Raw genomic sequence first — 13582 nt, forward strand, 5'->3', positions numbered from 1 at the left:
CAGCTGTTTTAACGTGTAAATTCCATAAAGTTTATTGAGTTCACACGCATCACGTCATTTTACTCTTCGGTTGGATTCGCAAAATAAAGACACATACTTCTTACCCTTTTCAAAGAATATTACGGGTATTGCATGTCAAGCCGGGACGCGTACTCACGTGATGTCACATCAGTATTATCTGAATATACCGCTCGTTGTTAAATGCTGTAAAAATTTGATAACTGGTTATCGATCTTATAAATAACTAAAGTGCAACCCTGAAAAAAAGAATATCCAGTTTGGTAGAGCTTAGCTTATTGAGTTTGTGTTAAAATAAAGATCTGTTTTATAATGCAGGCCAAATAAGGAGAACAAACAATGTATTTACGCTCGAATAATTTCTCGGCGGATAGTGTTATAGAAAGACTTAATCGAAAATTAAATGGAATACTTTTTACTCTTTCGGCGGCCGAACAACACAGCAGTTTGTTGTTGTTTGACTGAATTGTTTAACAGTTTATATTTTTTGTGTGGGAAAACCAGATCCGGAAGTTAGAGCTATTAGGTTAATTCACACAGCACCGACACACGTAATTATCCCAAATTTGCGTTGCATTGATTACTTGCTCTTATTTGCACAGGAGTATAGTATAACCTGTTTATATTCCGCTTATACCAATAGGCCTACTTTAGGACGTACGTGTAAGCATAAACAAGGCCGTGTAATATGGAAACTACACTTTACACCATAGAGGCAAAGGTAAGAATGTAAATACTTAATGCAGTAATACATATCTGTATCTCTTTGAATGAAAACATTACACAGACTGCCAGTGAGTTCAGAGTTGGTAAAACTGACGCAACAGTCTCGATAAAACTTATCGGCGAGAAAGGACACCGAAGTACTGGGTGGTTGATTCTGGATAATTTCTGGCGTAATGACTTTGAATTTGGTCGAACGGATACATTTAATGTCAAAGCTGTGGACATTGGTTTACCCAGCGTTATCAGACTTAGTAAGTTATATATAAATACCTGTATACATTACGATTAAGTATGCTTGGAATAGACGGTATATACATTATAAGCAATGTGCCTGTGTGTAAGGGTGGATAAATACAACGAAGTGTTAGCGCGCGCATACAAGCTAGTCTCGCAATAACGGATACATCATACACCAGTAATTATAGACTCTTTATGTTAACAAACTATTTCAGAGTTGGACAAAGTCGCAGATCCTTACGGCTGGCATTGTGAAATGGTTATAGTATCTCAAGGGCGAGTAAAACGAACGTTCTACGTTTACGATTGGGTTCATGATGTAATGGATGTCGGCTACGGTAGAGGTAGGTAAACAAATGTGCCCGTAAAAATTAACGCCCTTAATTTAAACTAGATTACTGGTATATAGTCATCGGCGCAATACAACAACGGTGAGGATTTGATAATCTTACCGTTAGCACTAAGGTTATAGTTATTGTTATAAGTATAAATAAAAACGGAAACAGGAACTTCGCTTTATAGAATAAGGATGCGTTGCGTATTATGGTCATTTGGTTTAACAACAAAAACTTATCATTTTTGTTTTGTTAACCCAAAATTTCACCATGCTGCCCCATCCTATGTACGGTTAACGGTTATAGTTTGATGTTAAATTTTAAATTGCATTCGGTTTAAAATTTTGAAGCTCGACTACCTCAATATGAGTTGGATGATCACGTGATCGCGATAAGGCAGACGGAAGTGGAGCGAAACCGTGCCGAGTTTCGTTGGAACATTCGGCCAACAAGTGATGACGCAGGGTGGAGACTTCCCAGGTTTGCAGACGCGGATGAATATGAGGAGCTACCACGTCAGTTCCGGATTAGTGATGAACAAATAAACAACTTTTTCGGCCAGCGACAAATTGCGTTGCTTAATAGCCTCATGGAATATGCATCAGGTGCTGGAATTGTTTTTACAGTTGAGGCAATTTTTCAGTTCCACTATTTGTATATCCAAACATGTTATTCCCTCTAACAATTAGACAAGTTCGTTCTATATGGCGCAACCAATAGTACGAATAGGCATGCCAACAAAGTATTTAAAACTTCATCTTTTACTCCAGCATTGTGTTTCCATGCTTACATCTTAAAAATGTTTCTAGGAATGCTACAGAAGAGGAAATTGACCGATTTTGATGATTACAAAGATTGTTTCTTTCATCCAAGCTTGCCGAATGACATTCCACCGTTTTGCGACAAGTAGGTTATACACTGTAAATAACTAATACACTACATGGATATCCAAGCTTTCCGTATATATATATACATACATGTTTCGTATATACATTTGTAGACCGATTACATATGATGATGTAATTTACGTTTGTTATCATGCGCCACACACCGCATTTAAATACTTTCTTTTATATTGGCTAACTGACCTTTAGTCGCACATGTGATTGCATCTATATAATACTGTTACAGGTGGTCAACAGACGAAGAATTGGCACGACAAATTTTAAATGGAGTGAACCCGACTTCTTTGGAAAAGTGCACCGAGTTACCGACTGGTTTTGTTCCAACCAAATTTGAATGTGGTGACGAAATACAAGATCAAATACAAGTATATTAATTCAATGATACGTTTGGTTTAAATTTATACAATTTAAATCTATTATAATATCAACATGGTTTAGCTCATTTCAATTGCTTAAAATAATTTTAAACCTAAACGACAAAAGACGATTTATATAAATGTTCATTTGGCGCTCATCTCGCAGAAAGGAAGAGTGTTTATTGTCAACTATGCCAAATTCACCACGGAAGGGCGCCGTAACCGCACGAAGAAAGGGGACCGACTTTATGCCGGAGACCCAATCATGATTCTGTTGGTTGGAAACGATTCGAAGCTCCGCCCTGTAGCTATTCAATTGGAAGAGGACGGTCACGTGTTTACACCACGTGACTCGTATTATGATTGGCTCTTAGCGAAACTCTACTTCCGGTGCTGTGACGTTAACGTGCATGAGGTAGCCTATACGCTGTCTGTATGTTTGACCATAGTGGTTTGACATTCGTGATCAAGTAAATTGTTTATAACATTTAACTTTGTTAAATTGTTTCAATGTATATATCCTTTTCAATGTATTCCGTCACAGTGGAAATATCACTTCCTACGAACGCACGCTTCTATGGAGCCTTTTGCTGTGGCAGTTTTCCGTTCCTTCTCACGACGTCACCCATTGTACAAGTTGTTGCGTCCCCATGTACACACCGTCCCTGCAATTAACACAATCGCTAGGAAGAATCTGCTTGGACCAACGGCAGCTACCAACTGTTTCCTTTCTCTAAGTAAGTTAGTTCTTTGGTTACATTGCTGGCATGCCTATATATGGATACACTAAAAAAAGTGTCACAGATGGACTAGACATGGCTCGAAAAGCATTCCAAGATCTTCGCTTTAAGAACCTGCACATTTTGAGCGTGTTTGAGCAGCAAGGTAAGAACTAAAATGCTAAAAATGATACAAATTAAAGGATAAATGTATTTTTATTAAAACACGTTAAACTTTCATCTTTGTTTGCCGAGAAAATAGCATAATGGCGCATTTTTATAAAAACTGTTTGACAAAATTTCTTGGTACATGGTTATCTACGTGGTGTTGCTCGCATAACTTTACTATGCGCAAAACAGCAAATCCTGAAAAAGTAATGCGGGTGCTGGTTAAGCAGTGTATTTTATAACAAGGTTTAAAACGACAGGTACAGATGATAAGGAAGTTCTGTCTGAATATTTCTACAGAGATGATGCGCTTCTACTGTGGAAGGCAATACAAAACTACGTCACGTCCGTTATTTCAATTTTTTATTCAGAAGACCAAGTAAGTCGCTATCGCAGCAGCCATAGCGGATGAAGCGAGATTTGAGCTCGTTGCTACCAATGTGGTGTGCGTCATGCTCCAATTCCGTTGTTATTTACAGGTTTCTGTTTTTTTAACAACCTGCAAAAACATAGTTACAAATAAGCGTGGGCATGAGGCGTATGCAGCCATTATTTTATCTCTCGTGTGTTATAGCAATACTGGGCATACAATTAACAGCTTTTTGTAAACCGATCTTGGCCAGTGTTTTGTAATTTTAAACTAGCACCCTATGTAAAACAACCACTTTATTATCTTAGGATGTGGCCAATGATTGGGAGCTCGATAGTTTTGTTCGCATGGTGGCAACAGAGGGCTTCGGATACGACCGGTGCGACAGGGGATTCCCTTTGAAACTAGAATCGATTGATAAATTGGTTAGTGTCACTACGCTTGAATACGTGGTAAAGTTTACGTTCTAACATTATGACGTAACAGGTAGATTACATGACGTTGATCGTGTTTAATTGTTCGGTACAACATGCAGCGAGCAACTTCGGTCAATTCGAGATTTACAAGTTTATTCCAAACGCACCGGGTGGAATGAGACTTCCACCGCATAAGAAAGGCGAGGTATGACGTTAAGGGTTAATATTGTTTAATGTATAGTAAGGTGGGGAAAGATGGGACACCTTTTCATTCGATTTTCTAGTTCAATCTGGTAGTAAACAAAGAACATTTAAACAACTATTAAACTGTATCTTCACAACTTTCATATTGACAGTTGTTAATTGTTTAAAACACGATCAGGATATTTGGATATTACGTGCAAAGGTGTCTTATTTTCCCCACAGTACTACATGGCAAAAATAACTTGAGTTTCTCGATGCTTTAACAACAAATCTCGTATGCTATTATGGACAAAAAGACCGTTTGACCAGCAAAAAAGACCGTTTGACCAATAAAACAATTGTATAAAATAATGTTATAGGGCTCGATGCAACGGATTATGGACAGTCTCCCGGACAACGTTATGGCAAGCTTACAACTTGGCACAGCGTTCCTGCTATCGACCTATGCTCCGAATGAAGTAAGTATTACGACGTATAAGGTAGAATACCGTTTTACGCAGAAAGCTTTAAATACATGAGCTTAACTTTGCTGAGTATGTTGAGTAAGAAGCTGCCCCAGCATTGGTAACAAATGGGTTGACTAAATCAATAGTCATAGCTTACACACATAAAACAAACATCGCAAAAGTAAATACCTGGCAAATCGCAAGCGTGCACGAGATATATATATATAATAGGATGGGAGAAGATGGGACACCTTTTCATTTTGGAACAAAAAACATTCAAAGAATTATTAAACCGTATGCTTTCGACTCCCACAGACCGTTGTTAATTGTTTAAACCACGATCAGAATTTAGGATACTTGGATATTATGTGCTAAAGGTGTCCCATCTACACCCATCCTACTATGTATGAAATAAGTTGTACCATTGATGTTCTTTCAAAACCAATCCAGCTGCACAACAATTTATATTTCCGTGCATGGATAACTTTTTAAATAGAAAAACGGTAAATGTATTTACATTCTACTTACAGGTATACTTGGGTCAATTCCCAATGAATCTGTTCGACGACGCGAGGGTCGATCAAGCCCAAGCCCAGTTCAGAGGAGAATTGAAAACAATCTCAAACCTGATTCATTCAAGAAACAAAGATCTTAAGTTTCCTTACGAGTATCTTCTGCCCGAGAAAATTCCAATCAGTATCGCTGTGTGATTGACAGATTTAAAAACATGTTATCTTAACCACAGTCTGTATATAAACTGAATTATGAAGCCAGATATAAATGTTCTAAATCTAAGCAACCTTATAATCGTGTGGGAGATGATGGGAAACCTTTTCACCTTATTTTCCAGTCATATTTGGCAGTGTATCCTCACGACTTCCATAGACCGTTGTTAGTTGTTTAAAACGCGACCTGGATATTTGTATATTATGTGCTAAAGGTGTCCCATCTTCCCCCAGCCCACTACCGTAGTTTTTCGTTAAACATTTTTAGGTAGAACAATTTGTATGTATATAAAAACATTATAAAAACTTTTTTTTGTAAATTTGCATTAAACATTTAGCTCATCTCGTTTACTGACAACAAGAGCATGTACGATGTATGAATGTATTTCACGCAGTTATCGTTTGTAATAAAGAAGTCCATTGTACATTAGGGCTAAAAATGGACAGCATTTAGAATGAATACTCATAACACAATTTGCGCTAGGTACCACAACATAGGACGCCTGAATTGCATTATATGTGATTATTAAGAAATTTCAACGAATAGAAAACAACGTATTGATTTTGCTTGATGTAGCTGTTGAGGGAGTTTTAGTTTTCTTTTTTGAGCTTGGATCGACAGCAAAACAATCCCATAACCTCAAAGATTCATCGGCAGCCCCCGAACAAACGGTTTGTCCATCCGGTGACATTGCTAAGTAGAGAACCTGCAGATTAAAGTCACAAAATTTAAACAACAATACTTAGGTCCCATAAGTTAATGTTAAATTAAACATATTCAGTGAGTTAAAAAAGGTACTGGTAATGTAGACGGATGGCACATGAAACAGACTTTATGTCATGGACTATGCCATTATAGTGCATTAAGATTATGCCGCTTCCCAAACTAGTGGTCATTCAGGAATTTTAATGATCTAACAATTAAAGAAATGGCAGTAACTTATTTGAATATAACATGGGTCAAACTGTTATTTCATGCACCTTGTTCCCATTTACAAGTTACGGGGTATGTGACTTTTTGAATGATTGTTTTAACAACTGAGATGTTCCACTGACACTGTACATACAAATGCATGTTAGTGGGTAATCATTTTTTGGGCTTAACGGCTGACAATTTGGACACCCCATTAGGGACCACCAGGTTGGAACAGCTGTCATTAATCCCACAAGGGTAGCAGCATGGAGCCTTGAAACCATATCCTCTTGGCTAGAGAAGCTTGATGTTCATTTACTTACCCTTGAAGTATGGCCCATTAGATCCTGCACCCAATGCATTGATGGATAGGACCATATAGTTAGTTGGTTGTGTACATATCCATGTGAAGATACAATCTCTTTGTAATGTGTCGACCACTTTAATGCACATACCTGTGTATAAGAAATTTGAGGTAACTTGGGTAATGAGTCAACCCTGGCTTAAATGCACTGGCCTTTTGGCCAAATGAATACATTAAAATAATTCGTAATATAGGATGGTGATTAATTTACCTGAGATTTGGTATCCACTGACTTGATACAACTCCCATTATGTGTGTTCCAGAATCTAATATGTCGATCAGCGCTTCCTCCACCTGATGCTAATACATTACTTTGCCAAGGACACCATGCTATTGCCTGCCATTAGATGATTATTCCTTTACAATATCATAAATATATGTATGTGTGTTAATTGATACAGTAAAAAATTAATATTACTCCGATCGGAGACATATTTAGAATACCTTAGTTTTTGCATCTTAATATAGGATATAAAATAACACACAAAACATACTTTTTGTAGACAAGCAATGTTTTTTTCTGTGTTTAGCGAATAAAAATACAAAATGCTGACCTTGACAGCAGACTGATGGTCTGTGAACGAATACATAGGTTTGGTGTCCATGTGAGAATACACATTAACAATATTATCATTACTTCCACTCGCTAAGTGATGTCCGTCCTTTGACCATTCCAACCCACAAACCTCCTGTGTGTTTCAATTGGTCAAGTTTTAAAATTATTGCAACTTTGTTGATGGGTTTGTGTTTTTAGAATTGCTGTTTTTTTTTGTTTCTAAGATTTTTTTTGTTAAACAATACATAAAATAAACAAAGCAAAATAATTGTGCAGTTACATTTAGAATTTTAAAAATCTTAGTTTAAGTAAAATTTTACGACTGATAATATGTGTAAGAGATCAAGAAGTGCATAATCACACAGAAGCTCTAAAAATATACAGTAGGGTGGGGGAAGATGGGACACCTTTTTATTCTATTTTCCCGTCCAATTTGGTAGTAAACAAAATTTTTTTAAAGAAATATAAAACCATATCCTTACGACTCCCAAAGACTGTTGTCAATTATTTAAAACATGATCAGGATATTTTGCTATTATGTGTCAAAGATGTCCGACCTCCCCCCACTCTACTATACAATAATGTAAGATGTAAGTTTAATAATCTTTCTAGCAAGAATATTCTATGTACACATAATTTGAAATTCTACTCAAGTCACCATGATCAGGGATTCAGGTTAAACTTAAATTGCTTAATAAGTTTATATTATGCTTGGCATGTTAGCAGCGACGTTTTTTATTTTTTTAAAACTAACCTGTGAGTGCCCGGTTAAGGTAGCAACATGATGGTCAGGTACTCTCACATCATGGTGGTGAATAAAACCATCTAATGAACCACTAAATATAAATGTGAATTAAAATAAAAGTAAAATAGTTTTAAGGTAGTAATTCGATTACCATTTAAGACTATTTAGATAATCTACTTCTTAAAAGATCAATAATTGGTTATTTTTTTAATTGTAGCTATTTCAAACAGTGTTTTATTTTATTTAAAACAGTGTGCTTTTTGGTTAAATACTACCGCTTCTTTGTTCAAAACACCACATTTTAAACCTTGATTGGCATAACTTAAAGTGCCTTGATTTACTCTCAGTGCCCCATTACTGTATAATTAAACTCAAAATGTTAAAAAAATGATTTTAAGGAAATATAGGCCTATTTAGATATTGTTTTAATTCCCACCTTGATAAAATATATTCATTCCATGAAAGCGAACAAACTCTTGCAGCATGACTTTTCATGTTTCTCATTCGCTTGCTGGCTGCTACATCCCATAACTGAAGGACAGCAATTTAGTATTAATAAGATTTTAGAATTAGGTATAAAAGTTAGTAACACCTAACACGTATTTAATTTGAAATCATTCCCATACAGCTTACAATTTGGGGTGTTAAATTAATAACTGAAACTGTATAAATCTGGTGAGCACACTGTTTATCGTCTTTTTGTGACTAGTTACACCCTAGTTTGCCAGACCTTTAAAAAGTAAAATCAATGACAGATTAAAAAACAACAAGTAGTTAGGATAGTAAAACTAAATTGAATAATAAAATTGACATAAAACTGACCAATCATAAACAGCATAATCATGATGTAAGCTTGTATTAGAAGATAGTGCAGCTTGTTTAATGTCAAATTTACATGAAAATCACCTGAACTTCAGCATCACTGTTCCCGATTGCTATGTGTTCACCATCAGGCATCCACTTGACAGATGATACGTATTCGTTCTCACCTTCCATTGTCATCAGCATTGTGATGTCACCACACGAGGCATCCCATAGGTAAACAGATGGTCCAAGGACGACTGCAAGCTGATTGGTCGAACTCCAATCCAATAAATTTAAATCTAAAAAAGGACATTATATAAATTATAGCTACTATTGGCTTTAATGATAGAAAAAATTGGTAAAACAATAACATATGATATGCAGTTTGGCTCCAAAGTGTAAAAAAGTAACCATGAAATATAAATATCTCTTTTTAGCCATAAAACTTGGACACATTCTACTAAGTAGCAGAATGTTTGTGTGTCACTGTACTTAGAAATGCAAAACAAAAAAGATAATTGCAACTTACAGAAGTCATTTCCAAGATCTGGAGCATCCAGTATTCGACTTGCAGTGGTTGGAATGTGTCGAGTCTTCTTACGATCTGCCATCGATTTCTTACATGAACTGTACAATACCTGTGATTTAAATGCACAGTTTTAATGACTTAAAATATGACTTTCGATTTATGTAAGTTGACCTATGTGATTGGTAACAATCTTTTGCTACACAAGGTTGGAGGTTACGGTTACCAAAAATGTATGTATGTTGTGTATTTATTAGCAAAATCTAAACTTTTAAAATGACTTGTGAGTTGTGACTAAACTTATCACATTCTATTCAATACAATGTTTTCAGTTGTATAAAACCTACAACTGGCTATTTAGAAATGGGAGAAAATAATTAAAATTACACACAACTGAAGTACCTTAGTATTATTATGGTAACCCTCTGCTGCAGCTGGACGAGCTTTAAAAGCAAGAATCCTCTCCCCACCTCCAATACCACTGGCTCGCTGCAGATTCTCACTCATCCTCCTCTTATAATCTTCCTGAGCAAGAGATCCAGAGTTCTCTTGGTCACCTGAAGCATTTATTAAAGTTACTATAACATTTAACAATTACGTTTTGACCAATTTTGAATAATAATGACTTCAACACTTTCTTCATTATACTTTTGGTTTGACACATTTACACACTATTGTATGGTAGCATTAAACAGTAGGAGTTCTTTATTGAATTGCGAATCGCCGACCTGGTATTTTGTAAATTATTCGACCAGATAATTTGATTTAAACATATAAAACCGACTGGTGTAATAACAACGGTCATTACCTGGCAAGTGGCGACATAAGGATGAATAGTGTTATATACCATTTAGTTATTTAATCATTCATACTTCAATCTGCTAATTAGTGACCTACACCTACCATTACATTAGACATTTCATTTAAGATAAGATAAAGGTAACTCACCATTTTCTGACACAATCCTGTAATGTCCAAGCTCAAAGTTTGTTGCTTGTCGGTTAGGAATGAATCTGTCACCGTGACCAGGTGTTCGATTCAAACTTGAATTTTTACTCGAAGGTTTCAGTTTACCTAGAAGATGTAGAAAATACTTACTTAAAGAAAAAGGGAGAATTATTATTGGAACAACACCATTGTCCAGGTAAGCTGTAATTTGGTGTCAGGTCAAAAGTTATTTTAAAAATATTCATTTTTTCTTTTTTGGTCCTGTAAGTTTACCTGGTGTTTTGTTTTTGCCGGAAGTTGGTGTTCTTGTTGAACCGGGTGTTTTGTTGACACTTTGTGACATTGAACGATTCTTCGAAGGACTGATATTTAAACTGAGGTGATGACTGTAACATGAAATATGAGGATAGTAAGTATGAAATCACACATTTCATAAATTATTTTAAATAAGGTTCCTATTACAAATAAGTTTTCATTCAATTGGATATGATAGTATAAAAAGATGGTTAAAAATAGATTAATGCTTTTACCAAAGACCCACCTAACATTTAATGATTTATTGTGCAAACTAAGATTGCCACATCCGGATAAGTCATTTGCTTTTCTTTGCCACCTTGCAATGGGACCTGCTTGTAACGGTTTGTCCATTCTTACCAAACTATTCACTTCATTTTCAAAATCAAACTGGGATGACATATTAGCAAGGTCTACCTTTTTTAAACTTTAACTTAAAACATGAAATTAAAAAAAGTCTCAGTTTAACATACTTATTACAGTATTCAGATTCTTTTATAAGCCCATAATATAGGATACATAATTTATTTAATTAGTATTTTGGTAACAACAATTAGTGTGATGATGATATGTTAAAATTGAACTCAGTGAGGCAGAAATTAAAACCTGCAAATACTATAAATAAAACAGATAAAGGTATGTGAAAATTTTAATGTTGTTGTAACAGACGAATATGGTACTTGCTAAAGAGAAAAATGTCAGATCAATAAAAGTTAATAAATTGATAATCTTTTAGGTGGTGACCAGTTCTAGATCTCAGCCTCACTGTTGTCTACTGTTCAATTGTTTTGAGAAATTTGTGTCAAAAACAAACTTTAAAGTACGGTATTAGAAAACATGCTTTGTCAACATAATTTGTCTGCCAAGTGTAAGGACAAGTAAGATTAACAGGTTTATTAAAATAGCGATGCATATACCATACGTGATACTGATACGGATGATTCGGTAACCACATAAATATTTGATATTTCACTCATACATTAAGCAGCAAATTAAAAATAAAACTTTTACGAATGAGAAATAATTATAACTGCGCCAAGCCATGCAACCAGTAACTCCACAACACATAGTTAGTGTTTTAAATAAAACAAAAACTCTAATAATTCGCACATATGCCTCACAACGAGTTAGAGAAATTTTAAATATCCCTCCTCAATAATTGCCAATGACGTCATAAGGCAGTTTAAAACATAGAAATAACAATTTTAACACTATATTCGAAATCGGGGACATTCATGAATTATCAATTTAACTGGAACCCGATGCTGGAACTATTTTAAATAATTATAAATACTCAAATGTGTGTAAATATTCTATGGGGAATTAATGTGCATAAGTGCACGTAAATAGAAAATAAACAAACGCCATGCGTCATTGCCAATCTTTTATTGTATCTCTGGGTAAATGAACGTAGGGTAGCATTTTATCCGGCGCCGTGACATATTGGTTAGCGCTCCTGCCTGTAACCCAGAGGTAATGGGTTCATGGCTCGACGCTGCTACCATTGTGGGCGTATGTGTCCTTGGGCAAGACACCTAACGGCAATTGCTTCAACCCAGTGGTCACTAATGGGTTGTCCAAATTATCATCTTAAAAAATGAAAAAATTCCCAAAAAATAATCAGCCATAAAGTAACATATACATGGTAACTCGTAAGCTGGCACGAGGTGTTAAACCCGCGTGATAACAATAACTGTCGTTTCCCGGCCACGCGAAGATATAGTAAGTTACATTCATTCATTTATTATTATTGAGCACGGTAGTGGTCGTTTTCCGGCCACACGAGGATATAGTAAGTTACATTCATTCATTCATTCATTCATTCATTATTATTGAGCACGGTAGTGGTCATATAGATTCTTTTCTAGGTCGAACAGTTGTTCTTGCTTTGGGCACGTAGTGATCATATAAACTTTTTTTCGTCGAACAGTTGTTCTTGTTATTATCAAACTATATTATATATTTAGAATTTTTGGACCAGATTTTTAGATTTTAAACCACATATTTAGCGATTAATTACCGATTACTTTACTTTTTGATCAACAGCGCTAAATTCAAAATACTGTTTTGTTTACGTTGGAGTGCAAGTATAAATAAAAAGTGTATCTAGTGATGGTCTTTAATATCTTTTATTAAAAGGTACTCACTCCATAATGTTTGTTACACCGGGCAAGCTTCGAACTCGAGACATTATAGGCTATAGTCAGGTAGGGAAGACGGACACCTTAGCACAAAACATCTAAATACCCTGATCGTGTTTTAAACAATTAACAACGGTTTATAGGAGTTGCGAGTATACGGTTTTCTATCTCGTTGAATGCTATTTGTTTACTGCCAAATGGGACGAGAAAACAGAATGAAAAGATGTCCCATCTTCCCCACCCTCCTATATAGTCTGTTCCCGGCACGTGACCTAATCGATTGAGCTAAAAGTTACAGTCATACAATCAGCCGATAAAGCTGGTATGTCTGTGAATTTGGGACTTTGGGATGGTGCGTGTTAATGAGATAAGAAATCCACACAACGATTAACGCCTAAATCAAACTACTACTATTCAAGTGAGGACGCATCAAAGGCACTACTCTTATACCTTATTATCATTTATCGTAATTAAAACATTATTTTTTATTAAACCTCATATGATTAATATGAACTTCTAACACTACATGGATTTCTAACACTAATAAACGGTTTGTCCAAATCCACAAAAACAAGCGCTTTTAAGCGACGACATGGCTAACTAGTGTAAGTTTACAAGTCAACACAGGGTACAGGAGTATGGCAAAACGTATTTACATTTTACCTT

At 35.5% G+C, this 13582-nt stretch overlaps 2 protein-coding genes across 2 annotated transcripts; one reads left to right on the forward strand and one right to left on the reverse strand.

The window, feature by feature from the left end:
• Nucleotides 1-582: 582 nt before the first annotated feature.
• Nucleotides 583-6050, forward strand: LOC149735389 (allene oxide synthase-lipoxygenase protein-like). The gene is made up of 14 exons (XM_089877827.1): nt 583-739; nt 806-995; nt 1197-1325; nt 1667-1921; nt 2126-2222; nt 2448-2586; nt 2744-2992; nt 3122-3314; nt 3382-3462; nt 3725-3843; nt 4143-4259; nt 4321-4455; nt 4814-4912; nt 5431-6050. The coding sequence occupies exons 1-14, from the start codon at nt 707-709 to the stop codon at nt 5608-5610; spliced, it is 2016 nt and encodes a 671-aa protein (XP_089733953.1). The 5' UTR covers nt 583-706; the 3' UTR covers nt 5611-6050.
• On the reverse strand, nt 5994-11236 carry LOC149735390 (cell division cycle protein 20 homolog). Its single transcript, XM_089877840.1, has 12 exons — nt 11023-11236; nt 10755-10867; nt 10482-10607; nt 9936-10090; nt 9537-9645; nt 9110-9306; nt 8640-8734; nt 8213-8294; nt 7457-7591; nt 7114-7239; nt 6862-6993; nt 5994-6332 (listed from the first exon to the last, which is right to left on the reverse strand). Exons 1-12 carry the CDS (start codon nt 11175-11177, stop codon nt 6162-6164), a joined length of 1596 nt encoding a protein of 531 aa, XP_089733966.1. The 5' UTR covers nt 11178-11236; the 3' UTR covers nt 5994-6161.
• Between the last annotated feature and the right edge of the window lie 2346 nt (nt 11237-13582).

Source organism: Ciona robusta, chromosome 5 (assembly GCF_009617815.1).
Source record: "Ciona robusta chromosome 5, ASM961781v2".
NCBI lineage: Eukaryota > Metazoa > Chordata > Ascidiacea > Phlebobranchia > Cionidae > Ciona > Ciona robusta.